Source organism: Malaclemys terrapin, chromosome 10, assembly GCF_027887155.1.
Source record: "Malaclemys terrapin pileata isolate rMalTer1 chromosome 10, rMalTer1.hap1, whole genome shotgun sequence".
In the NCBI taxonomy this organism is placed as follows: domain Eukaryota; kingdom Metazoa; phylum Chordata; order Testudines; family Emydidae; genus Malaclemys; species Malaclemys terrapin.
Genome location: NC_071514.1, coordinates 18633639 through 18661493, shown reverse-complemented (window position 1 = coordinate 18661493; position 27855 = coordinate 18633639). Strand labels below are relative to the sequence as shown.

At 44.1% G+C, this 27855-nt stretch overlaps 1 protein-coding gene, 1 long non-coding RNA gene and 1 other non-coding gene across 12 annotated transcripts in view; all 3 read left to right on the top strand.

The window, feature by feature from the left end:
- PDE8A (phosphodiesterase 8A) overlaps positions 1 to 3403 on the top strand; it is a 258360-nt gene extending 254957 nt beyond the window's left edge. For all 8 annotated transcript variants that reach the window (XM_054042371.1, XM_054042376.1, XM_054042368.1 and 5 more), the window contains exons 21-22: positions 920 to 1049; positions 1834 to 3403. In XM_054042371.1, the coding sequence (XP_053898346.1) occupies positions 920 to 1049; positions 1834 to 1940 (237 nt within the window). In that variant the 3' untranslated portion in view covers positions 1941 to 3403. The remainder of the gene's footprint in view (positions 1 to 919; positions 1050 to 1833) is intronic.
- Positions 3404 to 20470: 17067 nt separating this feature from the next.
- LOC128844600 (uncharacterized) lies at positions 20471 to 27854 on the top strand. Of its 3 annotated transcripts, none has more exons than XR_008446505.1 (4): positions 20471 to 20653; positions 22296 to 22715; positions 22926 to 23089; positions 26548 to 27854. It is a non-coding gene; the product is annotated as an uncharacterized LOC128844600 (long non-coding RNA). The 3 variants fall into 3 exon arrangements; XR_008446506.1 differs by lacking the exon at positions 20471 to 20653 and adding an exon at positions 20677 to 20902; XR_008446507.1 differs by lacking the exon at positions 20471 to 20653 and adding an exon at positions 20963 to 21177.
- LOC128845011 (small Cajal body-specific RNA 15) lies at positions 23934 to 24064 on the top strand. Its single transcript, XR_008446599.1, has one exon. It is a non-coding gene; the product is annotated as a small Cajal body-specific RNA 15 (non-coding RNA).
- Position 27855: the final 1 nt, after the last annotated feature.

Genomic DNA, 27855 nt, shown 5'->3' with positions numbered 1-27855 from the left:
ATATACATTAATGCAGGGCCCAGTATCTGTGAACATATGGAAGCTGGCTGCCCTGCAGTGTAATCTGAAAAAAATTAAGTTTCTAGATTGTTCAATTTGCAATTTGTTTTGCCTAAAAATGCACTCCATTCACGGCCTTCACGTGGAAGAAAAGGGCCTTATGCATAGCTCTCTCTCATGGATATGATGATAGAATACTAGTGTTAGTGAGGGAGCACATAAGGAGACAGCAAGGAGTAAAGTCATGTTGGAGCAAGCCCCTAGGAGGCTGAGGTTTCGGTGGGGATTGCCTGGTCTTCTACCATTACAGATCATGGCCAGATTCTGAATTGAGGCCTGTATTCCTCAGAAGTAAAAGAAATGTTTTGTAAGATATTTTCCTGCCTTCTGGTAAGTTTGAAACTCCGTTTCTGGTGGAGACTGGCAATTATGGAGCATCTTTAGCTCCAAAACAGTCATAGCTTTAAAAAAAGTTTCAAAGTGCCACAAAACTAGCTTTGTTTGTAGATCGGGAAGGCAGTAAAGGTGTCACTTTCGGGGGAGGGATAGCTCAGTGGTTTGAGCATTGGTTTGCTAAACGCAGGGTTGTGAGCTCAATCCTTGAGGGGGCCACTTAGGGATCTGGGGCAAAAATCAGTACTTGGTCCTTCTAGTGAAGGCAGGGGTCTGAACTCAATGACCTTTCAGGGTCCCTTCCAGTTCTATGAGATAGGTATATCTCCATATATTAATTGAGCCAATAGGGAGCAGTGTTCTATTGCTCCTGAACATATACATGATTAGATCAAGTCTGTTCACACTAAGTCACTCCTTTTATTAAGCATCTGCATGCACCAGTTGGTGGCCAACAGTCTGCTGCTAGTGAGAGTTCACTGGTATAACGTGTCAGCCAAATAATCACAAAATCTTTTCTTTGCAGACTGATGAAGAAAAGAGACAGAGTTTACCTGTGGTGATGCCTGTTTTTGACAGAAATACTTGTAGCATCCCCAAATCCCAAATATCCTTCATTGATTACTTCATCACGGATATGTTTGATGCATGGGATGGTAAGCAAGATTCTACAATATATTTCATATCATAAGCCTTTTAGGGTACTATGAGATAAAAGTGCTGCATTGTGACTCCAAATGAAAAAAAATACGGAAATTTGCTACATTTCAAGTAAACCCGATAGCTTAATTAATGCTAACATGTATTTTAACATTCCTATGAATAATTCTTATGACTTCATTTAATAGATGAACTTCAGGCAAAATTTAGTTTCTTCTCAGTTATTAAATGACTAGCTACCTTTCCATAAAGGAACAAGGCATGTTAAGTGCGCTCACTTTGTTACCACACTATGCATATTCACCTGGCCCACATATTTTTAATTATTTTTTAACAATTTTCTAATGCTTGAAAATGCTATAGAAAAACAGGTTGAATTTCTTTTGAGAACTGTTTACAGTATATCAACCATTTCTTCTCCATTGCTGTCATTAGTGATTACAAGTAGTCAGAATTGTGACACACTCATAAATGGCAAATCAGCTGTGCACGTAACTGGAATTTTATCAAGCATAATAGTTACAGTGACAGTATCTAGGTCCTTGATAGAAAACTGGTGCTTTCCTGATTGTAATACAATTGCTAAATATATTTATAGTATTCTTGTAACTCTCCTGGGAAGATGTAGAAGACAAGAACCATTTCAAGTATCAGTATAACAGATATAAACCATCCCACTTAATACAGTTCCTCCCATATTTCAAATTAGATTTAAGCAAGTAGAATCATGGAACCATTTCAGTTCTGCTGGCTAACTACATTGTGTCCTTTCTTTCCTAGCATTTGCAGACCTACCAAATTTGATGCAGCATCTGGACAATAACTTTAAATATTGGAAAGGTCTCGATGACAAGAAGCTACGGAGCCTTCGACCACCACCTGAATAGCAATTAGGCCACAGTGTGTAACTTACCTGTCCAGATGCATATTTACTCAAGCTCACTTTTGTTCATGTGATTTCAAATTAGTTTTGATCCCTTCAGTATTACAGTAAGGCTAACCCATGTGCTTGTGAACCTTTCACATTCAAGAGAACATGAGGTCAGCAGCTGACTCCTGCAAACTGCCGTGTATGGACTCAAATGAAGTGAACTTATCAGCTGAATTACACTGGATTGCTGCAGTACCTGTACTGAAGAGGGTCTATTCGTGAACATATTTTTGCATTATCTTCATACCAGTATGTGAAGCTTGAAGATATCCTCACGAAAAGGGGTGTCCTATAGAAGATTTTGCTTAGTCCTCAAATCTGCAAGTGAAGGAGGAGTATCTGTTAATAGTGACTCACAGCTTTTATGAGAAAGCTCCTTGCTTTTTATAAGCACTTAAGAACAGTTACATATACCAGTCGGACATTTAAAATGCAACTCTTCATGAAGGAGTTTTTGATCTATGAAAAATAGATGTACTCTATTTTTTCACATCACAGAAGGTGCAATCATTCACTTCTGAGCACTACTGAAAGTGAGTTCTCTTAAAGAAATTTAGTAGCAAATGTAAAAAATAACACAAGAATTTTTGAAGTTGATCGTTAGCATCTATTATTAAAATGTTTTATTTATTTTGTTAGATGTTCAATATTTTCTATGAATTTATAAATACTTAAAAGCCAAAGCCAACTTTAGATGCATTACAAATTTACATGATTCATACTCATCAATATACATTTAATTGATGTACAGACCTTTTATTTTCATAATGCAAATACAAAATACTATACAATGACACATTTTTATTGCACTGTAAGGATAGATGTGTATGTTTAAATATTGTCTGATTTTATGTTAATTAAAATAAGTTTTATTAAAAGGTCTCACTGGAGAGTAGTAAAATAAACAAGAAATGCATACTGTATAAGCACCAGAACTCCAGCAGTTCTCTCTCACTCCCTACTGGTGACCACAAGATCTTCCCAAGGTTGCTACTCTTGGTAAAAAATAATAATAATAATAACTTGGGATGTTCATTTTTTTTCTTCCCTGTAATTTTATAATTAAATTCCCTATCAAAAGTCTGCCTTATTTTATACAGTATTTCTACAAAGCATTCCACAGCATAGATGAGGGGGGTAAAACAAAATATTTAATGAATTTCAACATTTTATAGCCAATGTATTTTCCTCTTCAGTGGAAAAAAAAAGAAAATCTTTAACTCCAGAAGTTTGTAAAGGTTGTATACCTTCACCATTTGAATGAAACATTCACAGCAAACACCAGAAAATAATAAAATGTATATTTTAAGAAGTGTCAAAGTTCTAGCAATTTTATTTGAAACATTTTCTTTCTTTCTTTTTTTTAATTTGCACACTATCAGATAGATATGTGAAATTAAACAATTTCTTTTAAAAGTATCACTTGCTGGGTTTTTATTTGTGTTTTGTTTTGTTTTTGGCTTGCCAGCTAGAGTCAGAACTTGCCATTGAGAGCTGTGAGTCTGAGCTGTGCCCGTCACAGCTTTCTGAGAACACATGTTGTTGCACATTAGTTGCTGTGCCCCTATAGAGGACAGATCGTCCCCTGTTCTGGGTGCTCACTTGGGCAATCGAAGACCCAGGTTCAATTCTGGTAGAGTTTGTTTTGAATGACTGAAGGTGACATGGAGCTGTCTGCTGAGATGCTATGAGCAATAAAGCTAGTGTGATATCAGTGTGTTGTAGTGTAGCTATTATCTGTGAAAGCAAGGGTGAGGTGTTGAATATGCCAAGGAGACAGCAGGACTTACAGCAATTTATGCCTAGGCAGACAGCCAAGCTTTGGTACCGGAATCAATACAGTCTGCAGTGGGCATGTAGCCCAAACCGGAAATGCTCAGTGTACACTTGTTCAGTCTGCGGGTGAGGGTGGCGGGGTGCCTTTTGATCCTGATACTGGATATAGGCTATATTGCTAAATGGCTGTTGCTGTTGATGGTTGGTTTAAGATGCTGTAGTTGCCTTTTTCAGGCGAGGAAGGGTAACAGGTGGGTACAATTGGCCTGAAACACTCCGTTAGCAGGTGTTCATCTGGCAGGAAAGGGTTAATCAGGTTCTGCTGACTCAGGCAGCTCCTACCCTGCCAGAGGTAATGGAGGCAGGAGTGATGCTGGAGAGCGTGGGCTGAGCAGTCCAGAGGGTGGCATCCGGGGAGCAGCCAGCCCTGAGAGGGAGGGATTTGAGCTGAATTTTGTTACGTTATTGATGACTTTGTGTTTTAGTTACTACAATCACTGCCCAGGGAGGGGGTGAGATTTGACCCTGCCCACGGGGTGGGTGGCCTCTATTTTGGAACAGGTTGGGAAAGGCTCCTGCTCACATATGCTTTTGAGGTGGGATATTTTGAGCTGCAGAGAAGTATAAAGGGGGGATCTGGCTCATAGCTCCAACCACATCACGCACCCCTTTGTGTCTTGCCGTGCCCCTCCCCCCCCCATCGAACACAAACTCCTGGTCTTTGCCTTTAAGGCCCTTTGCCAGTTAGCTCCATCCTACCTAAGACATATTAACTTATTGAGCCATTGTCCCTGATGGCCCACATTCTCCTGTGCCATCCCACACACATGAGGAAACCTCCCATTGACATTCATAGCGCCTTTACCTTGTTCTCCGTTAAATCCCACCTTAAAACCTGCCTTTGCTGTGATGCCTACAGGTCACTACCCTCAGGCACTGGCTAGGCCAGGGAATAGCTGTGACTTCTGCTCTGCTGTTAAACTCTGCATCATTGTCACGTCTTCCTCCTAGCCTACCTCTGCCTATGTGTGTTGTTCACCAATGGCATGTGTAGATTGTGAGCTGTCTGGTGCAGGGATTGTCTTCTTTGTTATATGCTTCTACAGTGCCTAGTACCAGGAGGGCCCTGAATCTTGACTAAGGTTCCTAGATGCTAATAATAGTGTTGAGTGATTCCGGTCCTTGTAAAACTTGCTGATAATTCCATAATCTATTATTCAGTTTAAGGGACTGGGATGCTTCATGCAGAGGGATCAGGAGTTATGCGTCTTATTTTGTCAGGAACCAAGACATCTGCAACCCCCGTTCACCGTCCACTTTTGCATAGAGGGCCTGGAAGGGGAGATGACTATTCAGCTGCCAGATAATTTGTTTTCCTGGTAATATTGCATCTCCTTTTTCATATAAAGGTTTCTTTTGCTTCTGTTGTGATTTGCTGTCAAATGCTGGCCAAGGCCCTCCCATTACAAAGGGGTTCATGTGGTGATTCAGCAAAAAGGTTCATGCTGACTACATTAACAAAAAGATTGATCATGGCTTCATCAGATCGTCTACAGTGGAAAGCATACAATGTGGAGGAAGTAATTGCAGTGTAATATCAAGAACAACACATGGGTCAACAGCATCTTAACATCTAAGGGTCAGTATTTCTTCATAAGCCTAGTTAAGGCACTGAGTTGTACTAATGTTTGGTAAAAGTGATTTGCTTTCCTGTTATAAATGTATGATGCATCATCACTGAAACCATCTGATCGATACATTTAATTCCCTGAAGTTCACACTGAGTCATTAACACCATTACCATCGTGTATGGAGCCATGCTAACCGGCCTACCGGACCAGGCAGATTTACAGCCATATTTAATCTGACATAAAACAATCCTTCACAATCCCTTAATGTGCAGCCACTGAATGCAGCTCTGTTCACTACTTTTCCCATCTAAGACTTATTGTCACTGGGAGTAGATTATAGCTAAATGTGACCCACAGCCACCACTGTGTCTGACCCTCCCTCACAATCTACACATGCCACTGGTGAACAACACACATAGGCAGAGGTAGGCTAGGAGGAAGACATTCTACAGGCCACTATCCTCTGATCCCACTGAGGAATACCAAAAGAAACTACACCATCTGCTCAAGAAACTCCCAGCTACAGTACGGGAACAAATCTACATGGACACACCTGCAGAACCCCGACCAGGGGTATTCTATCTGCTACCCAAGATCCATAAACCCGGAAACCCTGGACGCCCCATCATCTCAGGCATTGGCACTCTGACAGCAGGATTATCTGGCTATTTGGACTCTCTCCTCAGACCCTATGCTACCAGCACTCCCAGCTATCTTCGAGACACCACCGACTTCCTAAGGAAACTACAATGCATTGATGTTCTTCCTGAAAACACCATCCTGGCCACCATGGATGTAGAAGCACTTTATACCAATATTCCACATGAGGATGGACTACAAGCTGTCAGGAACAGTATCCCTGATGAGGCCACAGCAAGCCTGGTGGCTGAGCTTTGTGACTTTGTCCTCACCCACAACCACTTCAGATTTGGGGATAACTTATACCTTCAAGTCAGTGGCACTGCTATGGGTACTCGCATGGCCCCACAGTATGCCAACATTTTTATGGTTGACTTAGAACAACGCTTCCTCAGCTCTCGTCCCCTAATGCCCCTCCTCTACTTGCGCTATATTGATGACATCTTCATCATATGGACCCACGGAAAGGAGGCCCTTGAAGAATTCCACCTGGACTTCAACAATTTCCACCCCACCATCAACTTCAGCCTGGACCAGTCCACACAAGAGATCCACTTCCTGGACACTACAGTACAAATAATTGATGGTCACATAAACACCACCCTATACCGGAAACCTACTGACCGCTATACGTACCTACATGCCTCCAGCTTCCATCCAAGACACATCACACGATCCATTGTCTACAGCCAAGCCCTAAGATACAACCGAATTTGCTCCAACCCCTCAGACAGAGACAAACACCTACAAGATCTTTATCATGCATTCGTAAAACTACAATACCCACCTGGGGAAGTGAGGAAACAGATTGACAGAGCAAGACGGGTACCCAGAAATCACTTACTGCAGGACAGGCCCAACAAGGACAATAACAGAACACCACTGGCCATCACATACAGCCCCCAGCTAAAACCTCTCCAGCGCATTATCCACGATCTACAACCTATCCTGGAAAATGATCCCTCACTCTCACAGACCTTGGGAGGCAGGCCGGTCCTCGCTTACAGACAACCCCCCAACCTGAAGCAAATACTCACCAGCAACTACACACCACACCACAGAAACACCAACCCAGGAACCTATCCCTGTAGCAAACCTCGTTGCCTACTCTGTCCCCATATCTACTCTGGCAACAGCATCAGAGGACCCAACCACATCAGCCACACCATCAGGGGCTCATTCACCTGCACATCCTCTAATGTCATATATGCCATCATGTGCCAGCAATGCCCCTCTGCCATGTACATTGGCCAAACGGGACAGTCCCTCCGCAAAAGAATAAATGGACACAAATCGGACATCAGGAATGGTAACATACATAAGCCAGTAAGTGAACACTTCAATCTCCCTGGTCATTCTATTACAGATTTAAAAGTCACTATCATTGAACAAAAAAACTTCAGAAACAGACTTCAAAGAGAAACAGCAGAACTAAAATTCATTTGCAAATTCAACACCATTAATCTGGGCTTGAATAGGGACTGGGAGTGGCTGGCTCACTACAGAAGCAGCTTTTCCTCTCCTGGAATTGACACCTCCTCATCTATTATTGGGAGTGGACTACATCCACCCTGATTGAATTGGCCCTGTCAACACTGGTTCTCCACGTGTGAAGTAACTCCCTGCTCTCCATGTGTCTGTATATAATGCCTGCATCTGTAACTTTCACTCTATGCATCCGAAGAAGTGAGGTTTTTACTCACGAAAGCTTATGCCCAAATAAATCTGTTAGTCTTTAAGGTGCCACCAGACTCCTTGTTGTTTTTGACCCTCCCCTAAAACATCTTCCCACCCCAGTAGGCACCCACTGAATATAGTCTCCTTTCCTCACCAGCCTGGCAGCTCATGCCTTCCCTCCATCAACCCCAAAAGATTCTCTCTCCCTCTGTTTCTGCAGGACCCTCTCCTCTTTCCTCCTTAGCCTGACAGCCATCTCAGTCTTAAAGACCAGATTTCCAAAGCTTCCTTCAGTGCTGGGGGCTGCAGCTAGAGTGCTGCTGCACTCCAGCAATCCCCAGCTTCTGGAATGATCTCTTGGAGCCATATGTAGCTGGGCAAAACTTAGTGCCGTCCTGAGCCTGCTCTAAAGTTGTGCCAGGAGCCTCAGGATCAAAGAGATGCAAAAATAGCACAAAGCTGAATTTATCTACCACGCCCCACACTTCCTTTCGGAACGTGTGGCAAGAACAACTCAGCCAGACTCAAGAATTGGGGCCTATGAACTGAGACTATTTCTCTCTCTTTCGGCCCATTGCTGCAAGCTCTCTGCCCCTTCCCCCTTCAGCTTCCACCCAGGGATTTTCTCCCTTGTCTGCAGCTAAATGATCAGGAAAGCCCAAGACCAGAGGAGAGGCCCTTAGGTATATTAGAAAAGTATAGATGACCCTAACTGATTCTGTTGCAGTTTTGTAAATGCAGGACAGAAGATAGTGATTGGTTAGCTCTGGAGGGGCACGGAGGAAAGTGGTGGTGGTGGTGGGTTTTTTTGTTTGTTTAATTAAAAAACCTTGATTCCAAAGGGGCCATGGGGCCAATTTTATTTTAATTTTAAAAAGAGTTGGGGTAAAATCAGCATCTTCCTAGTCTCAGCCTTTGTCTTTTTGGCATCTCCTTGTAGTGCTTCACTTTCCCCACTATCTCCATTTCTTTCTGGTTCTGCAGTTTAAGCCACATAATGCCAAACTCCTTTCACAAAGGGAGAAAACAATTAAATCCAGACTACTTTAACTTCAGTTCCATGCTAACAAACTGTATGTTCCTATCAGAAAACCAAAGACAAACCTACTGTCCTGTAAGCCTCTGTATCACCCAGGAACAAACTTTCAGTGTTCACAGAAAAGACTTCTGAGAATTACATCACGTGTTTGCTGTTGGGGAAGCGGCTTGAGGTTCAGAGGGATGTTTGAAACATACATTATGCAAAGCGTTTTCTGACAAATGTCCGGGGTTTATTCCTTATTGGAAGAAAAAGACTGGATTTTGTGCTGGGGAGACTCCAGGCTGACATGTAATTGGAAGTCCTCCATGTGAAAACTCCAGCAGGTGATAACTTCCAGCCGCACTCAACTGGGCTAGATTGAACCAGTGACCTATAGGTGAAAAGCTCTGCATCCCAATGTTAGTTCTTCAGCCATCCAGTTACCCCTTTTCTTTCTTTCGTGGATTTCCCAGATTATACAGCAGCATTGCAAACTCCCTGGCTTCTGGACCCCTTTTAGATTGTGACTCCACCATTCTCTTTCCTGAATACTTTGCCATTGATGCCTGCACTGATACTTCTCCATTGGTGGCAGGAATGAGGCTGGTGTGGCAAGGCTCCAGCTGACCGTTGGTGTTTTTATCTGCCACGGGCATGTATCTACATTGGAATAAATTGAAGAACTTGTTTGAAATTATTCCCAAATGTGGCCAGACCTGCTCTGAGCAAGTTTAAATAACGCAGAGTCTGTCTACATTGAATTTTTACCCATGGTTTAGCACATGTTAATTAACACAACTAAATTCTAATGTAGGCAGAACAATGAAGGGTTCCTTTTATGTCTTCAGGGTTTCATGTCTTCAAACAGGATACAGCAAAAATTCAGTGAATAACTCACCCCTTAAGAATGATTTGCTCAGCTTGCAGGATGCAGCTTTCCAGTCTTACAACACGGCTGCTTACGCCTGTGTTAACTTTGACGAGCCACTTAAGATACCTGAGGATAAAAGGCAGAACAGGAGAAACTATTATGATCTCCTGTCTTATGTTGCGAAAATATTGGATCCAGCAATGAGCCAGCCTAGAGGAAAATCTCAGACCTATCAGTAGGCAGGTGTAGTATGGTGAGAAGTAAATTTGTTTCTTACAACAAAAGAAACAAGGCAGAAGCTATCCAACCAAACTCTTCATTATGGACAAAACAGTCCTTCATGCAACAATTTTTCAGTGGCTGAGCATAAAATAAAAATCACCTGAAATGGAATGGATGCCTGGTTTTGCTCCATTGCTTTTCTATGTATGTTCTACTTGCCTTAATAGACATCAGGGTTACTACATTCGGGGAGACGTAGCGTGAGCAAGAAGGAATTCAAGCAAAAATGATGCTGCTCTTTTATAAGAAAAAGTTAATTATTATATTTTCTTCTATCTACTAATCTCCCAACAAATTTGGAGGCCGGAGGGGCAGAGAAAGAAATCAGCAAGAGAATCTTCAGCCAGTCGTGCTCTTCTTTTGAGGGTCAAAAGGTTTGATTCGTTCTGTGCCGCGCACTGTGAAACAAAGTCTCAGAGCTAGTGACAAACTGCAAAACAAATAATCTCTTTGCTGATGTGTGACCTCATGCCTCCCGGGTATGGTGATCCCAGGGGCTCCTGTTAAACAATCCCAGGAATCAGAGGGGTAGCCGTGTTAGTCTGGATCTGTAAAAAGCAACAAAGAGTCCTGTGGCACCTTATAGACTAACAGATGTATTGGAGCATAAGCTTTCGTGGGTGATTGCTTTTCATTCTGACAATGTTTGGGGGCAGAAAACAAGCTTTTACATGAGTGCTGCACTTCTGTGCAGCCTATGCAGTTGGAAAAGGGATTTCAGTTAGTTTTGTCTTGCTGAAGCTGTGGGCCAAACGCATTCCTGGTGTAACTCCAATGATTGGTATTTGTAGCTACCTGTACTGAATGTTATAAGTACAAAGCATCTCCATAAAATTAATATGAATATTTTTGCCCTTATTTATCATCTTCCATCTGAGACGCTCAAAACGGCTGGCAAACCTTACGGAATTTAGCCTGACAGCACCCTTGTCAGGCAGATATATATTATTTCCCTATTTTACAGATGGAGCATCTGGGATACAGAAAGTGGTTTTCAGTGCGAGATAGCACCTAAATACCCCTTTGAGTGAGTGGGCCTGAGTGACTCAGGCAGAGCCAGAGACAGAACCCAGGTCTTCTAACTTTCCAACCTGTACCTCAGGAACAATTTTCTCCCTCCGCTTCTCTGCTTGCTATTTTTACTTATACGACCTGATTCAACTCTGGAGAATGACTCCCATTAACTCAAATGGGAGCTAGATTAAAGCTCAAATACCCTGGCATTAGCTTGGGTCTGAATCCTGCCATCCAGTATGTGGTACACGCTGCTGTGTCTGGGGAAGCCAGTTACTGTACAGGCTGGCACAAGTGTGTTGGGTTTTTGGTTTTTATGTCCAAGCTATAGTAAGGATGGAAAAATGCCACGTACTGGGTGGGACCCCTAAAACTGGAATCTGGCGGGGAAGGGCAACTCATTAGCAGTTTATTGCCATTGGTCCATGTGTGTATGTTGGGGTGGAGAGTGGGAGAGTCTTTTAAACTATCCTCATGTATAGCATTCATGGAGGTAAATCTGCATGAGTTGTGTATACTGACCCTTTATGATGATGTGCTAGAGGAGATAATGGGAAATATGAACAAATATTAGGGGGTTGCTGTGTTAGTCTGTATCTACAAAAACAACAAGGAGTCTGGTGGCACCTTAAAGACTAACAGATTTATTTAGGCATAAGCTTTCGTGAGTAAAAACCTCACTTCTTCGGATGCATAGAGTGAAAGTTACAGATGCAGGCATTATAAACTTGCGAAGTAACTCCCTTCTCTCCATGTGTCAGTATATAATGCCTGCATCTGTAACTTTCACTCTATGCATCCGAAGAAGTGAGGTTTTTACTCACGAAAGCTTATGCCCAAATAAATCTGTTAGTCTTTAAGGTGCCACCAGACTCCTTGTTGTTTATGAACAAATATTGTGAGCCATGGACACTTGCTGAAGTCTGAATCTGTCGAAGCCTGATTTCCTCTCTTCCCCACTAGCTTTATAAGGGGAAGCCTCAATGTAACTATTATTGCTAGTAATAATATAATTCAGCTTTCATCCCACAGTAATTAACAGGGGGGGGAGGGATAGCTCAGTGGTTTGAGATTTGGCCTGTTAAACCCAGGGTTATAAGTTCAATCCTTGAGGGGGCCATTTAGGGATCACAGCAGGGGGAATCTGTCAAGGACAGTACTTGGTCCTGCTAGTGAAGGCAGGAGACTGGACTCATGACCTTTCAAGGTCCCTTCCAGCTCTATGAGATAGGTATATCTCCATAAAAGAATAAAAAGAACAGGCATCACTTCGACCACCAATCTAACACCTTTCTTCTGGAATGGACTGCATCATCTCTCAGCAATGATACTGAACAGTAAGGATAAGAAAGGAAAAAGTTTGCCACCTCCATTGGAAACCAAAGGGGGAGCCCCACTTAGTAATGACTCAAGTGAGAATTTGGTCTGGTCTCGCTTTAATATTCCAAAGTGGTATTTCACGTAAATCTTTCAATGGCGTTCATTACATAAGCTATTCTCAGCTCAACCTGCTACTTGTCCAATATGCTGAATGCCAAGTTTCAGCCTGGAGCACAAGTGGAATGATGTCATCCTAGTCCTCCCGCAGTTTCTAGCTCCTAGAAGGTGGCATATTGTATCTTCAGCCATAAAAATCTGTCAGACGGGCTTTCCTTATTGGTAAAAGCATAAAATGCACTAGGAATATCAGTCTCCTACTGCAGATGGGAAAGTATCATATGCCTAGCAACACACTGCTCTGCCTTCTGCAGATTGTTCTGAGCGTTAGCAATTATACAGCAATCTTCAGGTGGGTAAGCAGTGTTATCCCCATTTTACAGATGCAGAAATGGAGAGACAGAGAAGTGAAGTGCCTTGCCTGAATTCACACCGTGAGTCAATGGCAGAGACAGACCAGTGTGCTCTTCACCACACCAAGCCATGTTGCCTCATGAAGAAAGTGGGAGAAGAGTTTTATAAGACAATGAATTTCATATTGTTTGTCACAACAGGATTATAAAACTGTGGTAAAAGCTTCAGAGAAACAAATGGTCCTTCCTGCGGCCAATATTATCTACAAGAAGAATTTTGGAAGCATCAGAATTGCCACCCCAGAACTCATAAGGGGCCCATCTAACCCAGTATCCCCTCTGCAGCAGTGGGCAGCACCAGCTATTTCAAAATGAGATGTAAGAAAGCCCAAAATTTACAATTATGGACCAGCCTGACCCTTGGGAAAATTTCTTCCTGACCCCATCAAAAAGAGTCTGGTATATGCCTTGAAGCATAAGGTTTTATATCACTTCCAGGTTTTCAAACAAGCTATTTAGCTTCGTTTGTTGATTTTTGGGGGGAAATATTGAGGAAAAAATGTTTTAACCATTTTTGACCTTAAGGTGTGGGGGACAGGAATGCTTTAGTAATGAAAAAATTACTGTACTATATTGTAACTATGTTTAAACAGTTCAATAGCTAAAACAGCTGGATTGAATGCTGAAATTTAGCATGGAGATAACCTTAACTGAGGAGGGAGTGCCTTTAAGTATTCTTTTTACAAATAGTTTTTTTGTTTGTTTGTTTTTAAGTTATGCTCTATCTCAAATAGCAGATGTGGACATACTGCAAGATTCATTTGTTGAAATTCTCTGGCCTGTGTGATGCAGGAGATGATAGTGTTCCCTTCTGGCCTTAAATTTTATGAGCAAAGGAGACTGTAATAATGTACCTGTGAGTACAGATGTCAGGAACAGAAGCAGCTCAACCTAGACAGTATTTCTATGAAGTACAGTACATTAGAAGAACTGGCTTTTGATGTTACTTTCAGGGAAAGAGAAAAATCCATTTGTCCGAATAGAAAGTTTCCTGTGAAATATCACTACAGATTGAAATTTTGCTCACCACAAAATCACTGGCAGTATCAGTGTGTCTTGTGTTATGACAAAAATCTGACAAGCCAAATTCAGAAAGCTCTCCAAAAACCTGAATGTATTTAAAAATAAGCTGTTTAATAGCAAATTTCTTTGAACCATATCAGAGTATACGCCTAACAGTGTTTAGTTAGTTAAACATCAGTGACATATTTAATGCTGGCTCAGTAAATCTTAACAATGTGATATTTCTGTTGCCCCTGCTGAAATCAGAGGCTGTAGTGTTCCTAGCTGAGGGGTTGAAAAAGTTGGATCAACCTTCGAAGTACACATACATCCCTCAGCTTCCCTAAGCAAACTACCTTTCCAATTATATCAGACCATATTCTGAGCTCAGTCACTTGGGGGGTAACTCCACTGATTTTAACATAGATACTCCATGTTTACAGTGATTTTAGCTGAGCTCGCGATCTGATTCAATGGGCATTGTTACTTACCAACAGATCCATCTCTTCAATCTTTTTAGCTTCCTAGGGTAAATCTGCCACTAGACGGATCCCTGACAAACAGACTCTACATTTACATAGCTCTGTCTTGAGCCTGCAAATGTCAAGGCTGAGTAAAGTTCAGACCCATCCCATACATTCCAATTAACTTCTATGTCTTAAGATTTGTGTTCCCAGATTTCAGAATTGGTGTTTGTCGAAGCAGTCCTACTGGGAACTCATTAAATGTGTCTTGCATATACCTGGTCTCAAAACTGTGGGAGACTTTCTAGAGAAGAAAGGCCACAAAGGAACTGTGAAGTCTGGTCTAGCTGAAATTATGCAGATTTTCTAAGACAATGGCTTCACCTTCAAAGATGAAGTACCTGGGACTTGTGTAGCTTTACTTGACTGTCAGTTGCCTCTGTGGTATGTCTCTACACTAGCAACTAGTGGACCTTTTTTAACCATTGGTGCAGTTCCTCTGATGATAGCAATGGAGTGAGACCAAGCAGACAAGGCACAAGTTTATTTACTGCTGTTGGTCTAACCCTGCAGAGTTACAATGGTACAAACACCTGTGCTCTTTCTACTCTGGCAGTTCCAACAGTGATATTGCTGGTGGAGCTGCACCAATAGTGAAATACTGTTCTAACTTTTCCTATGGCAGATCAGGTCCATTTACAAAAGGTATTTTGTTGGTTGGTTTTTGTGTTTACTTTTCATTTGAGAATTAGCTCCTCACTTCTTATCATACAAAAAGGGCACTGTGACCATATCACCTGTGCTATAACATATCCCCGAGAATATGGAAATTTTGAGATGATTTCACATCGACAAGACACTATTTTCTATGATAAACTAGTTGTCAAGTTTTTTGTACCCCAAACGGGTAGACCACAGTGCTAGAGCGACTGTCTCAGAACTAGGAAAGTTTCTACCTAGGAATGTACTTTTCATGTGTTATTACCCCATACAAAGCTTCCTTTTGACTGTCCAAAGGTTAGGCCAGTCCTCCAATTAATATTAATCTTCCTTCTTCTCACCTTAGGCCTTTTACCGTCCACAATCTGACCTTTTCATTTTTCTATTGTCTCCCATTCAACTAATGCTTAAATGGTCCCCGATCTGCCAGCCCCCATCTTCTGGAACCATTCTGTCTAATGCGTGTTACCTTTGGTGAGCCATTTAAAATGCATTTTATGTGGCAATAATTAATATCAACAAACAAAACAAAGGGGCAGCAACAGGGCTTATGACTAGGGCTTCTAGGTGCTATGGTATATAAATATCTTTTTTCTCCAAAATTGTCTATAAACGTACATGTGTATAGACAAGTTTAACTCTTTGCTCTTGCTACAAATAAAGGTGACAGTAGTTAGAGCCTTCTACCAGAGCTTGAAATACAGCTATTATTTCACCCCATAACTGAAAAGGCTATTATGTTAGGGATCCAAACACTGGGCTTGGACACTGGATTACAGTCATGTCAAGGCACTGGGAAGATCTGAATCCCAAGTCAGTTACACAGTTTCATTCAAGACATATTGGCATCATAAGGAAGGCAACCAATCAAAGAGACACAACTCAGCCTCAGAAATAGTGTGTGTGATGCCTTTTTCACACATGGCAAAAGCTAAAAAGTCTACATTTATTGCTAGATAAAATAGCTAGAACTATATGGGGGGGTGCCCCTTTTGCCTGATGAGCATATTTAAGAATATGTATCAAATCGAGGGTTAATATGGAGATGGCTACAGAACAAGAGAACAGGTTGCAGCTATCAGCTAGGTCTAGAAAATGGTGGTTGTAAAATTCTGGTAGACGTGAGACAGAAACATGTTTTCTTTAAGACTGATGGACTGTAAGGAAGTTACACTGCATCTGAGAGCCCTTTCTCATGTGTCAATGCGAGTGAGCTCTCTGAGCATGCTCAGAAGATTGGGGCTTAGTGGAATTGGCATAAAATCATGGTAGGCCCTGCACTTCCATGTATGGGAATGGGAGAGATGTGACCTTTTCCCCCATGTTCGTGAGGGGGTGTTGTTGAACAACAAAGTTCAAGCTCTGAGGGATCAGAGTGGAAAAAGCTGTAGCTCATAAATCAGCCTTAAGCTTCGGTGAAGTCAGGCCACTGAAGTTACATTAAGGCTCTGCAGACAAAATGGACAGATTTTATCTGCAAGCAGCGTCATCGCCGGTCAATACTGTGGCCTTTTTCTCTTCTTTAATATCAGAGCAGTCAAAGCCCCTGACCTCCCCCTTCAAATTGCCTCAAGTTAATAATAGAACAGTCAATAGTTAGCACAGGCTTGAAAGAGCCTTTGCTCTTTGCCTCCCACCCCACATGCTAGGCTATCAAACTGTTTACTGTATCAGGTTTCAGCAGCATTTGGAGCAATAGTCATTTTCCAGAAGGCTGATGACCAACTCTCCTTTTCTGCAGGTCCAATTTGCTTATACCAGGGACCAGGGCAATTGGCACCAGGGTCTGAGAACCTAAGATAGCCTAGCTCACTGAAGTTACTCTGTCCACACTGGTGCTGCACTCACCTGTGTGTGTCAGTAGGACTTCATGGGGTATATCCCATAGTTCTTTGTACTCAGTAAACTGACCTGCCCTATGATTCCCCTCTGAGCACACAGGGAATTGTGGGAAGACTCTGAAGGACTATCAGCACTCAAGTGATTTCACTCACTCCAAAGTGGGCAAGTTACTAGCCCAAATGAAAGCAGAACTGGGCTTCTAACCCATTCTCCCAGCCGGGCCAGCTAGTGAAGACATACCCCCACGGCTCATTCTGTGATTTATCCAAGCACTACGCTCTCCTCCCTTTCACTGTTTGCTTCAGTTGGGTCTGCACTGCCCAGCGGATTTCAAAGTGAAACTTACTGGAGATGGTGGCAGAATAAAACAGCATAGGCGAACTGGGAAGAGCAGATCTGCTACTACCCCCCACTAAAAGAAAGTTTTACACATCCAGACTATAAATAGACCAGCACAATGCTTATGGGACACATTTATTTGAACAAGAGTTTTATTACATAGGAAATCATGAAATATTTCTGACTCTGCACCAGCACAATACATGAATGGATTTACTACTGCAGTCTACTTGCAGTTCAGCATCAGAACAAAGATTTAAAGTGACCCTCTGCAATTTTATGACCAAAAAAATACCATAAATATAATAAGGGAATTATTCTCTAGGGATGTAAAAGTATCTTGAAAAGAAAGATTTGTGAGTGTATTCACATAAGAAAAATTACCCAAAGTTTAAAAAAAAAAACCAAAATGGTCTTTAGCACCCAGTCCACCTGAAACTGTCAGCAGTCTTGGAGGCTGAAATTACTGGTTTTGGAGCAATGAAAAACTAGGCCTGCCAGGGAAACGAAGATCAGAAACTCCACCAGCTCTGCTTCAAATGCTTTTTGAGAATGACTTTACTGCTTCAAACGCTCTTGATTCTCCAAGTTCTCTGGCTCTCATTCATCTATGTGCCAGTGCTGGGCCCAGTCCACGGAGTGAGTGCGGAAGCAATGCAATTGCCAGAGACCAAAAAGTTATCTGCTTAAATCTTTGCAGGCTCCAGCCCCAAGTATAAAAAGGAAAAGAAGGACAGAAGGCCCAAGAGGCAAAGCTCAAGGGACACCCAGAAGATGGTGACATTTGAGGGAAAGAAGGAACATTTGTGCAAAAAGTAAATAAGAGTCAAAACAATGAGGCCAGATCCTCAGCTGGTCTAAATAGGCTTAGCTCCCTTCTTCAAACTTCACTGCCCACCTACCAGCTGAGCCTCTGGGCCCTATCAAAATCACTTCTCAAGAAAATGTATCTTTGAAACTAATGTAGGCCCTAGAAATAAGAGTCTGGATTTGTCTAGCTCATACTCCCCTCTCTGCTTTTGCCTGCACTATCCTTGATGGTCTGCGTGACTGCCCTTTGGCTTTCTCCAAATTCTAAAGTTAGCTGCCTCTTCCTTTGCAGTGAGAGATTGCCGTTGTGCTCCACTGTACATCAACTTTTCTAATTACTGGTTCTGGTGTGTTTGAACAGTAGCAATTTGTTACGTGGGCTCTGGCAGCCTCCCACAGAATGTGATAAAGGGAGGAAGGAGTGAGGTCTAAGCAGATGCTTATCAGAAACCTAGTGCCGGTGCCACCATTGAGAATCAGCATGAAATGTATAATTATCCTGTCTTGGGGAATGTTTTACTTTAGTTATGGGGCTGTACGGACTCCTTTCTCTGAAAATGCATGTGAGCAGCAGTTGTAATGTTCCTTCCCATGACAGGAGCTCATTAACTACTGTTAAGCCCCTGTGAGGTTTGTGGACAAAAGGCTAAAACACCAGAAGAATCACATGAGTAATTTGTGGCTGCCAAAAAGGTAGGCTCTTCTGACAAAATCTAAGCTCCTGGATGAAGTTTAATCAAATGCTCAGGGTAAACTGTTCTACCTTTGCCCTGGTATTGCAGCCTGGCCAGACAAACTGCAGCAGCAGCAAAGGTGAGAACTACAACTATCTAGCTACCCAGCTTCAGCTATTGCTGTCCATCCCACCCAGCTCTATTTATTTAGGGCAAAAATTTCAAACCTGGGTACCTAAAACAAGGCTCCTAGGCCAACATTTTCAAAGGTGGCTAGTGATGTTGGGTGCCCAACCTGAAACGCCTCAAAAGATCCCGATTTGCAGAGGGTGGGTCCATAGCACTTTCTCTAAGAAGCAAGTCCCATGTAGTTCAAGCTGGCTGCCCATAATTGTAGCATCCAAAATCACTAGGTACACCTCTACCCCAATATAACGTGACACGATCTAACACTAGGGTTACCATATTTTGTGCCTCCCAAAGGAGGACACTCCACAGGGCCCCGGCCCCGCCCCCTCCCCAACTCCGCCCCCTCCCCAAAGTCTCCGCCCCCTCCCCTGCTTCCCGCGAACATTTGAGTCGCGGGAAGCCTGAAGCAGGTAAGGGGGAGTGTGGGGGGAGGAGGCGCGGCCCAGGCTGTCCCCGGCCCTGGGGTGCCGGCCCCGGGCCCGGCCCACCACCCCCGGCCCGGCCTGGCACCGCCGGCCCGGCCCCCGAGTCCCTGGCCCGGCTGGCGCCCCCGATCCCCCGGCCAAGCCCCCGATACCCCGGCCCGGCCGACCCGACCTGGCCCCGCCGGAGCCCTCGGCCCGGCCAACCCGACCCAGCCCCGCTGGAGCCCCCGATCCCCCGGCCGAGCCCCCAGCCCCGCCGGAGCCCCCGAGCGCCCGGCCCCGGAGTCCCCGGCCAGGCACCGCACTGCGGGCCTGGCCCCGGAGCCCCCGGCCCAAGCACCCACACCGCCGGCCGGCATGTCCCGATTTTCCCGGACATGTCCGGCTTTTTGGGCTTTCCCCCCGGACGGGGATTTGGAGCCCAAAAAGCCGGACATGTCTGGGAAAATCCAGACGTATGGTAACCCTAATAACACGAATTCGGATACAACGCAGTAAAACAGTGCTCGGGGGGGGGGGGGCCTGCACACTCCGGTGGATCAAAGCAAGTTCGCTATAACGCAGTTTCACCTATAACACAATAAGATTTTTTGGCTCCTGAGGACAGCATTATAGCGGGGTACAGGTGTACTTCTTGAAAAATGTGCCCTGCATCTATATTTAAGTCTCCTGTAGCCTGTTTATTTTGCACTTGCATAAAGTTAAACATGGGTGTTTTGGGGGTTTGTAGGCTCAGGGTCTGAGGAATTTAGACCAAGGGCCTGTTTTTCAAAGGGCTGCATATGCACAATTCCCCTGGAAGTTAATCTCAGCTGAGTGTGGTCAGCACGTTTGAAAAAGTCTTGAGACACTCAAGTTGAAAAATCTTGGCGGCGGTGTATGCATTTATAGTGATTTATACCTAACCCTAACACAACCCCGAAAAAGATACACTTTTAAAAATTACAACTGTGTTTAAAACAAACAAAACAACTTCCCCCAAAACCGGCAACCGGGATCATGGCTACGGAGCCACCCCACCCCATGCCCTGCACGCTGTATCAGCCCTGGGGCGGGGGGGGGGGGGGTTAGGGACAAAATCCCCACAGGTCCTAGTCCTTCGGCAAACAGGCTCTTGCAAGGGATTTCAATAGGACGGTCCCAATCTCCCCTCCCGCGGGTCAGTCGCAGCTTGGCGGGCCAGGCCGTCGCACGCAGGGGTGGGGAATGGCTCACACCGAGTCATGGCTCTGGTGCATTCCCCCCACCCCGGGGGAGCAGCCGCGTGCAGCTCCCACCTGGGCTCCGCCTCCGCCGCTGCTGGAGGGAGGCGGCTGCCCGGTGGCTACGCGAGGGCCAGGCCCCAGCGCGCTATAGGCCCGGCGGGCGGAAGCAGGAAGTCGCTGCAGCGGGCGGCGCCTTTGCAACCGGCCGCGCGTGGGAGAGCGAGCGGAGCCGGGCGCTGTAAGTGCCCCCGCCGCCCTCCTCCCGCCAGCGGCTCCCGGCTCTGGTGCTGAGTGGCTCCGCCCCGGCCCAGGAGCCGCGAGCGGGACAGCCCCGCTGGGCGCCCGTGGCGATGGCTCGGGACCGCCCCCCGCCCGGGGCCTCCCGCTCTGCGCAGCCCCGCGGCCGGCTAAGCAGCTGCCCCAAGGCCTCGCCTCGGGCCCCAGGCTCCCGCATCTCGGCACAGGCCCGAGGCCGGGCGGGATCTAGGTACGGGGAGGAAGGGGCCGGCTGGGAGGCCGCCCCGGAGATAGACCCCGATGGGGGTGAAAGGGTGGCCCCACCTCTGGGCAGGGATTTAGGTCGCTGGTATTTTATCCCCTGGAGAGCAGCGGCCCCTTCGCTGTATGAGCGAGGAGGCCGCCGCCGGCTGGCGGAGCACCCGGACCGCTCCAGCTCGGCTGTGGTGTATCAGGAACTTCTTGCCTTGTGTGGTCGCCATGGGAGTGGCGTGTTTCAGCCTGGCCCACACGTGGCTGCACAGGGTTCAGTAGCACGTTTATAACTTGGCTTGTGTTGTGTTCTAGCAGAGGTCAGGGCACTATTGCATGAGGTGGTCCCTTGAAATGGTTCATTTGAAGGTGTAGATAATTCCTAAGGAGATGGGAAATCTACCTCGATTGTGGCAATTCTGTGTGCCGCTTTCATGGGGTCTTGTCTCTCTTTTTTTGGTACCTGCTCTTAGTTTCACAGTGACGCACAGGCCTTGTCTTTGCTAGGGTTTTTTCCCTAGAATTTCCCATCATTGGACGCTGGACATAGTAAAGGTGGGCGCATTGGTATAGCAGCTCAGAATTCTGGGGGCCTCCTAGACTGTGACTCCTGGAGAGACTAGCCTGGAATCTCAGTGAAAAGTGCGGTGTGAAAGTGAGAATCTGTGTTACTGTTTGAATCAGTCTGGCTGCAGATTACAGATTGCAAAGGCTGACACTCTCTTGAGTTAGGGTTTGAATTAAGTTATGTACACAACCAGAAATGTGGGGGGGATTTTTTAAATTTTGAAATAAGCAATGAAAAGACTTCACCGCAAGTCTGAAAATGCCAGTGTATGGCTATCTAGCATGCATAGGCGCATCTATATTCTAATAGGTAGTTCTGTTTGTGCTATTAAAGGTGCATGTTTAAGGAATTGTGTGTTCCAGCCAAAGAGTATAATTTTGATAAGTGCTTAAGTGACTTAGGTGCCTAATTCCTATTTAGATGTCATTTGGGAACTTGAGTCTCATTGACTCTCAGTAAGACTTAGGCTCCTAAGTCACAGAAAATGTTACCTTATGTCACAAGAGCATCTGCCTTAACTCTGCAGAGTTGGCATGATCTCTTTGTCCACGTGATGGCCTATCCATAACAAAAATATGTAGGATTTATCAAGCATGGAGTGGGTTTAATTGTGGTGGTAGGCTCAGCAACATGGACATAAACTGATCATAGGAAACATTTTGTGCTAATTTTAGTAGAAAATTAATAGTGCAGTAAGGCACAGAGAGGATCATTGCAGTAATTACTGCCTTATCTTGGAACAAGGAAAAATAAATTTGGCCAAGATTTTTTTTTTAACTTCTTTCTATCAAAAACCAACATAAAAAGTGTATATTTTTCTTAGGTATGACTGAAACTGGCCAGAAATAAAATGACCTTAAAGATGGTGATGATGAGAAGCAGCCTTGAATCTTCTGCCGAGCAACTTCTGTCACCTGGGGAAGGTCCACCGGAAAATAATGGCAGGCACACAGCAACGCAGTAAAAATTCTGGGCTCTCTCCATTGATGTTGCAATGGAAATGCCATAAGGGGTCGCCCAGGGAATATCCTCTGTGCAGGTGCCCCTGTGCTGGTGCAGAGCCAGCACCATCAGCTTTGTACTGCCTCCACAGCAACCCTGGGCACAAGGGATGTTCCAAGGCAGAAGTGAATTCTGGACAGATTAGAGGAAGGAAGAGGCATGGATGGGGCCTGCACCCCAGCAATTCTGCACCTGGCGATCTACCACCGTAGAAGAAGAGTTTGAAAAAGAACCATGCTTTGTAAGTAAAATTAATTGTGCTTAAAGGTTTGACCTTTTAACAGCAATAAAACTGCATTTAGCTAGCCCTCAAGGCAGATGGTGACTGCTGCTCAGTCTCTAGCACCCTCTTGTGTGGTAAAGGGGCTGTGTGTGATTAAGTTTGCTGTATAAGACTCAGAATACCTTCTTATTTGTAACTGTCTGTCTTCATTGTATACATTCATTCTAGGTGCATCAATTGATGGGATCTGCCAGCATGACTTGTAGACACACTGGAGAAATCCCTTCAGTCACTTCAGTGCCCCTGCATTGCTACCAGCAGTGGCTTCACTGGGCCCCTTGCCAGCTAGCATAGAAGCTTCTCTAACCTCAGTGTTTTCTCAAATTGGAAAGGTAAGCACTGCAGGAGCCAATCATTCTTCATGTTGTCTACTGGGTTCTTGCTGTTGGGGGTGCATTGGTCCTGAGAAGCACTCATAAAGACCAAAGCTGTGTCAAGGGGAAGCTCAGACTGGCTTGGTGTCCATGCAGCCGTCACTGCACCGTCTCAGATTTTACAGTTCACACTAAGACTAAGCCTTGTGTCTACACAGGTTTTTGTGAAACTCTCATGCTATAGGACTAGCTCCATTCCAGCTCCACTCGTGGTAGCAATGCAGTGCACTAGTATAAACTGGCCAGTGGTGTTTTCACCACCATAACCATGGCTGTAACTCCTACAGCATGTGTTGGTGATGCAGTGGAGAAAACACCTGAGCCCTATGTACACTCTTTCTAGCACCATTGGAGCTACGCTAGTGTTAATGAAGCTGTAAGAGGGCAGAAACTTCTGTGTAGACAGGGCCTCTCCAATGACCTTGAAACCAGTGAAAATTATGTGGTCAGCTCTCAGTGGGATGCAGACTATGGGTTAAATCTGAATATTAAATAAGAGTTTGTTCCATTACTGTGGTGCCTTCTGCACATTTTATATCTGTTTTAATATGTATCTCCAAAGCATAATACTGTAATATGGTTATCAGTGCTAAACATTATTGATCAAGTGCCTAAAATAGGGTGAGTATAAAAATGCCTATGGGCTTCAAACCTATTAATCCTTTAATAGAAAAAAGGAGGGTTAAGCAACTGCTCCCAAGGGGAGTGAGGAAGCCAAGTGAGTTACGGCACTGGACTCTGATGCAGGAGAGCTGGATTCAATTCCTGGATCTGCTATGAGGAGTTTCTTACTGATGTTCACCTGGAGGACTAAGAAAGTAGAGCCAGTGAAGTCAAATTGACTCTACTGATACTATCCTCCTAAATCAAACGGTAGAAGAACAGGGCCTGTCTCTGAGATGGAGTCAGGACCTACTTAAGCTACCAACAGTCACTGTTCACTTTGTTTTGGAAATTCTTATGGCAGTTAAAGGGATGCTGCCAAGTTAAAAATCAAGTATTGTAAAGAAAATGCCCTTGTGTGAGTCTGTAAGAAGTAATTATCTTGTTAAAACGGAAGGAATTTTAAAATTCCATTTACCTTTCAACCCTTCTCACTGGTGGCATTGTGTTTTAAGCCTGTCACATCGCATGTTGTTAAATTCACACTATTGGCCTTTTGTATCTTGTGTAACCTGGATTTGTTTGCTTGTAGCATCCTAGAGCTCTTCATTCCAGGCTCCTCTTCTGACTGCATGGTGATAGAAATGGGATGGAAAAAAAGATTGTTAACCAGATGCAAGCTGTAATTGTGTTTCCTTAGTGGCCCTTGCTTAGTGACTGTCTCTTGGACTTGTCAGCTCTGCAGCTGGTAGATTCATGCTGCGTGTCCACAAAATGCAGTCTTTTAAAACAGCATCATTTGATGCCCTCAAGTGGTGACACTGTGTACTGGTGCTTTGAATTAGCAGTGGACAGTTACTGTAGATATTTGGTACCATTGGTGGCAAAAATACCTAGTGCCTTAGTGTGGAGGAAGGAGACTCTTGCAGTTAAGGCACTGTTCTGAGATTCATGAGATCTGGATTCAATCCCCTGCTCTGCCATAGACTCCCTGTATGATGCTGGAACTTATTATTATTATTATTTGTAGTATTGTAGTGCCTAGGACCTCTGTGTGTCTTGGTTTTCCCATCTGCAAAATGGGGTTGGTCTTTCCTTACCATGGACGGTAGTTTGAGGGTAAATTCGTTAATATGCGTGAAGTATTCACATTACAATGATGAGGAGGCGCTATTAAAAAAAAAAAATTGAGCCACTTCAGGGGATAGATTTTAGAAAAGAGATTCCCCCTCCATCTGTTGGTTATCCATATGCATTCTCAGTAACCTGATCCCATATTGTTCACATCCTTGTCATTCTAGAGTAATAGAGTAAAATATCCCTGTGAAGAACAGTGAAGAAAAATCTAAAAAGTAAAAATTATTTTGACATTCTCTTAAAATCCTAACACAGATTTAGCCCAAATACCAGCACAGAAAGAGTCATGTGCTCAACAGAGCATTTATAGCATTTAAAGAGAGAATGAATCCAGCGTGCTCTTTAGCAATTACAAGAAGCTTGTAATCTAGTCAATTAAAGAATAAAGGACTGGCTTGGGTATTATCCCTGCTTCTCAGCCTCCTGCCAGCGTTTGTGGCCTTACCATCATTTTCCTGCTTATCAAAATGGGTTTTTTCCTCCCCTCTTGCTCTGCAGAGACCCCCTCATGAACCAAAAGGGGAAGCTGAGTATACAGTGACATAGCCACAAAGGGTCACCGTCAGTGTTGTCTTACAGTCTTTTGCAGCAGCTGTGTTTGCCCAAAGGGGCTGTACCTCTTGCCCCTGGTAAACAGCACCAGCACAGGAGCCTCTGGGCTTTCCTGGAAGAAGTTCCCAGTCCAGGGACATTCTGGGGTGGATCTGGGGCAAGCCAGAGGTGAGAAGAGCTGGGGTGGTCGTACGCTCTGGCAATTCCTTCCTGCTATATTACCAGGAATGTAAGTTGAACCTAGCCTGTGCAGGGGGCCTGCATCATCCCCTAAACAGGAAGGGCACAGTGCTGTGCTTGTGTGAGGAGGAATTTGGTTTTGTGCTGTCAAATGCACAGAGTAAACTGAGGACATAAAGAAAATACCGACGGAGCTCAGGAGATATTAGTCTTGGGTGGTGGTGTAACAGAAGTGAGGAAGCCATTTTCAGAGAGAAGCGTGGCTTGTTTTAAATTTGCTGCTGTCCTTTTACATGAGCTACTCTGACAGTGAGCCAAATTTTCATTAGCCAGTCCAGAGGAGAGAATTGGTTTTGCTTCATTCAAATAATCTTCCTGCCCAAAGGAATGGCTCAGGCACTTAAATCAATAATTAAGCAAATGTTCTAACAATACCATTCTTCTATCAAATAAACCCATATGGCAGTGTTGTTAACCATGGCAGCCCCACAGCAGACCAACAAGTAAAAACCCATTCTAGCTCCAGTAGGAACCTCATGCATTATTTTCAAATGCAGGTTTCAGTCTGTAGGGGGGTGGGCACTCGTTATCTTGTGTAAAGATGCACTGAACTTTCTCTTCTACAGTGAGCACATGTGCAAAAACTCTGGGCTGATGTAACTTCCTACGGCTCAATAGATCTTGTAATGGAAATGGTGTCTTAAATACTGAGGGTTGTGTTTAAAGATTACTCATAGTGACAGCTGGTTTTAAAAAACTCAGGTTGCTTGTGCCTCTTCTTCTGCTTTATAAATATTTAAGCAAGCAACAAGCTTTGGATTCCCTAGAAAGATGCTTGGGCTACAGCCAGCCAGTGACGTTTTTATTAAGCAAAACTCGGCAAGCTCATTTCTTCTGTCGTTTGTAACCTGGTAGCTAATTGTTGTGTATTTGTTCTTTTTTAGATGTTTCTGTGGCTGTCTTTGCCAGTCATGTGCCATCCCCTATAGTGAACACAGAATCCTATTGTGCTCCGCACCCAATTCAGTAGTAAACCACCCGGCTTGCTCCGTCCAGCAGAGTCATAAAGCAAGCAACACAGTGACCTAGGTACGGTACTTCCACAAGCCCCCATTGTCAGAGCCATCTGAGCCCCTCACAATGATGTATCCTCACTGCATCCCAGGGAGGTGGGGAAGTGCTATGGACTCTGATGACTGCTTACCAGCTGGAATATGTTCTGGACTAAAGAATACGCAGATGGTGCAAGAATATAGATATGGATGAAAGACTCTTTAGGATGTAACGCTGTTAGTGGTGAGTGGCATCATTCGAGCCTAGGTCAAGGAGAACACCTGTGTCTGGATGGAAGCCAGCAGTCATTTAATAGGCCTATTTTGGGAAAGCTTCTTCCCCTTCGACCTTAAGTGATATGGTTAACGTTGCCTCCTCAGAAGGTTACTCAGTCATCTTAATACTTCTCTTATGTTGTCTTTTTGTTTTGTTTTTCTCCTTCCAGATTTTGATTAGTTTTTCCTTCAACATGGGAGAAGATGTCTGATTGTAGAGGACTCTTTAATTTGGCAAATAGGAGCATAACAAGGTCCAATGGCTGGAAGTTGAAGCTGGACAAATTCAAACTGGAAATGATGCACATATTTTTAAGTAAGGGTAATTAGCTATTGGAACAACTTACCAAGGGATGTGATGGAGACCCCATCACTTGAAGTCTTTAAATCAAGATTTAAGGGACAGATTCTCAGCTGGTGTAAATTGTCATAGCTCTGACGTCAGTGGAGCTAAGACAGTTTGCACCAGCTAAGAATCTGGACCTTGACATCTTTTTAAAATACGTGCTCTTGGCCAACTGCAAGTTATTTGGGTCAGTGCCAGAATTACTGGGTGAAACTCTCCGGCCTGTGTTAGACAGGAAGTCAGATTAGATGATTACAATGGTCCCTTCTGACCTTAGAATCTGTGGATTGTTGCTAGGATAAACTCTAAAAAGTGATGCCGTGCCTCGATAGATTAGTATTGCCAGACATCTTCAGAGAGGAGCTAGCAGCAGTCATTGCCTTCATCTTAAATTGTCTGCACCCACCTCAATTGTTTCTTACTCCTGTAATGCTGGTAACTGGTTTTTCAAGGTCTGTGTTTATTCCTATGGAATGTGCATTTTGCAGACTTGGTTCATTCTTGGAGCATCCTCTAGTATGTAAAGCCGCACCAATTATTTTGTAATATGAATACTAAATAAATCTGCATTACTGCAT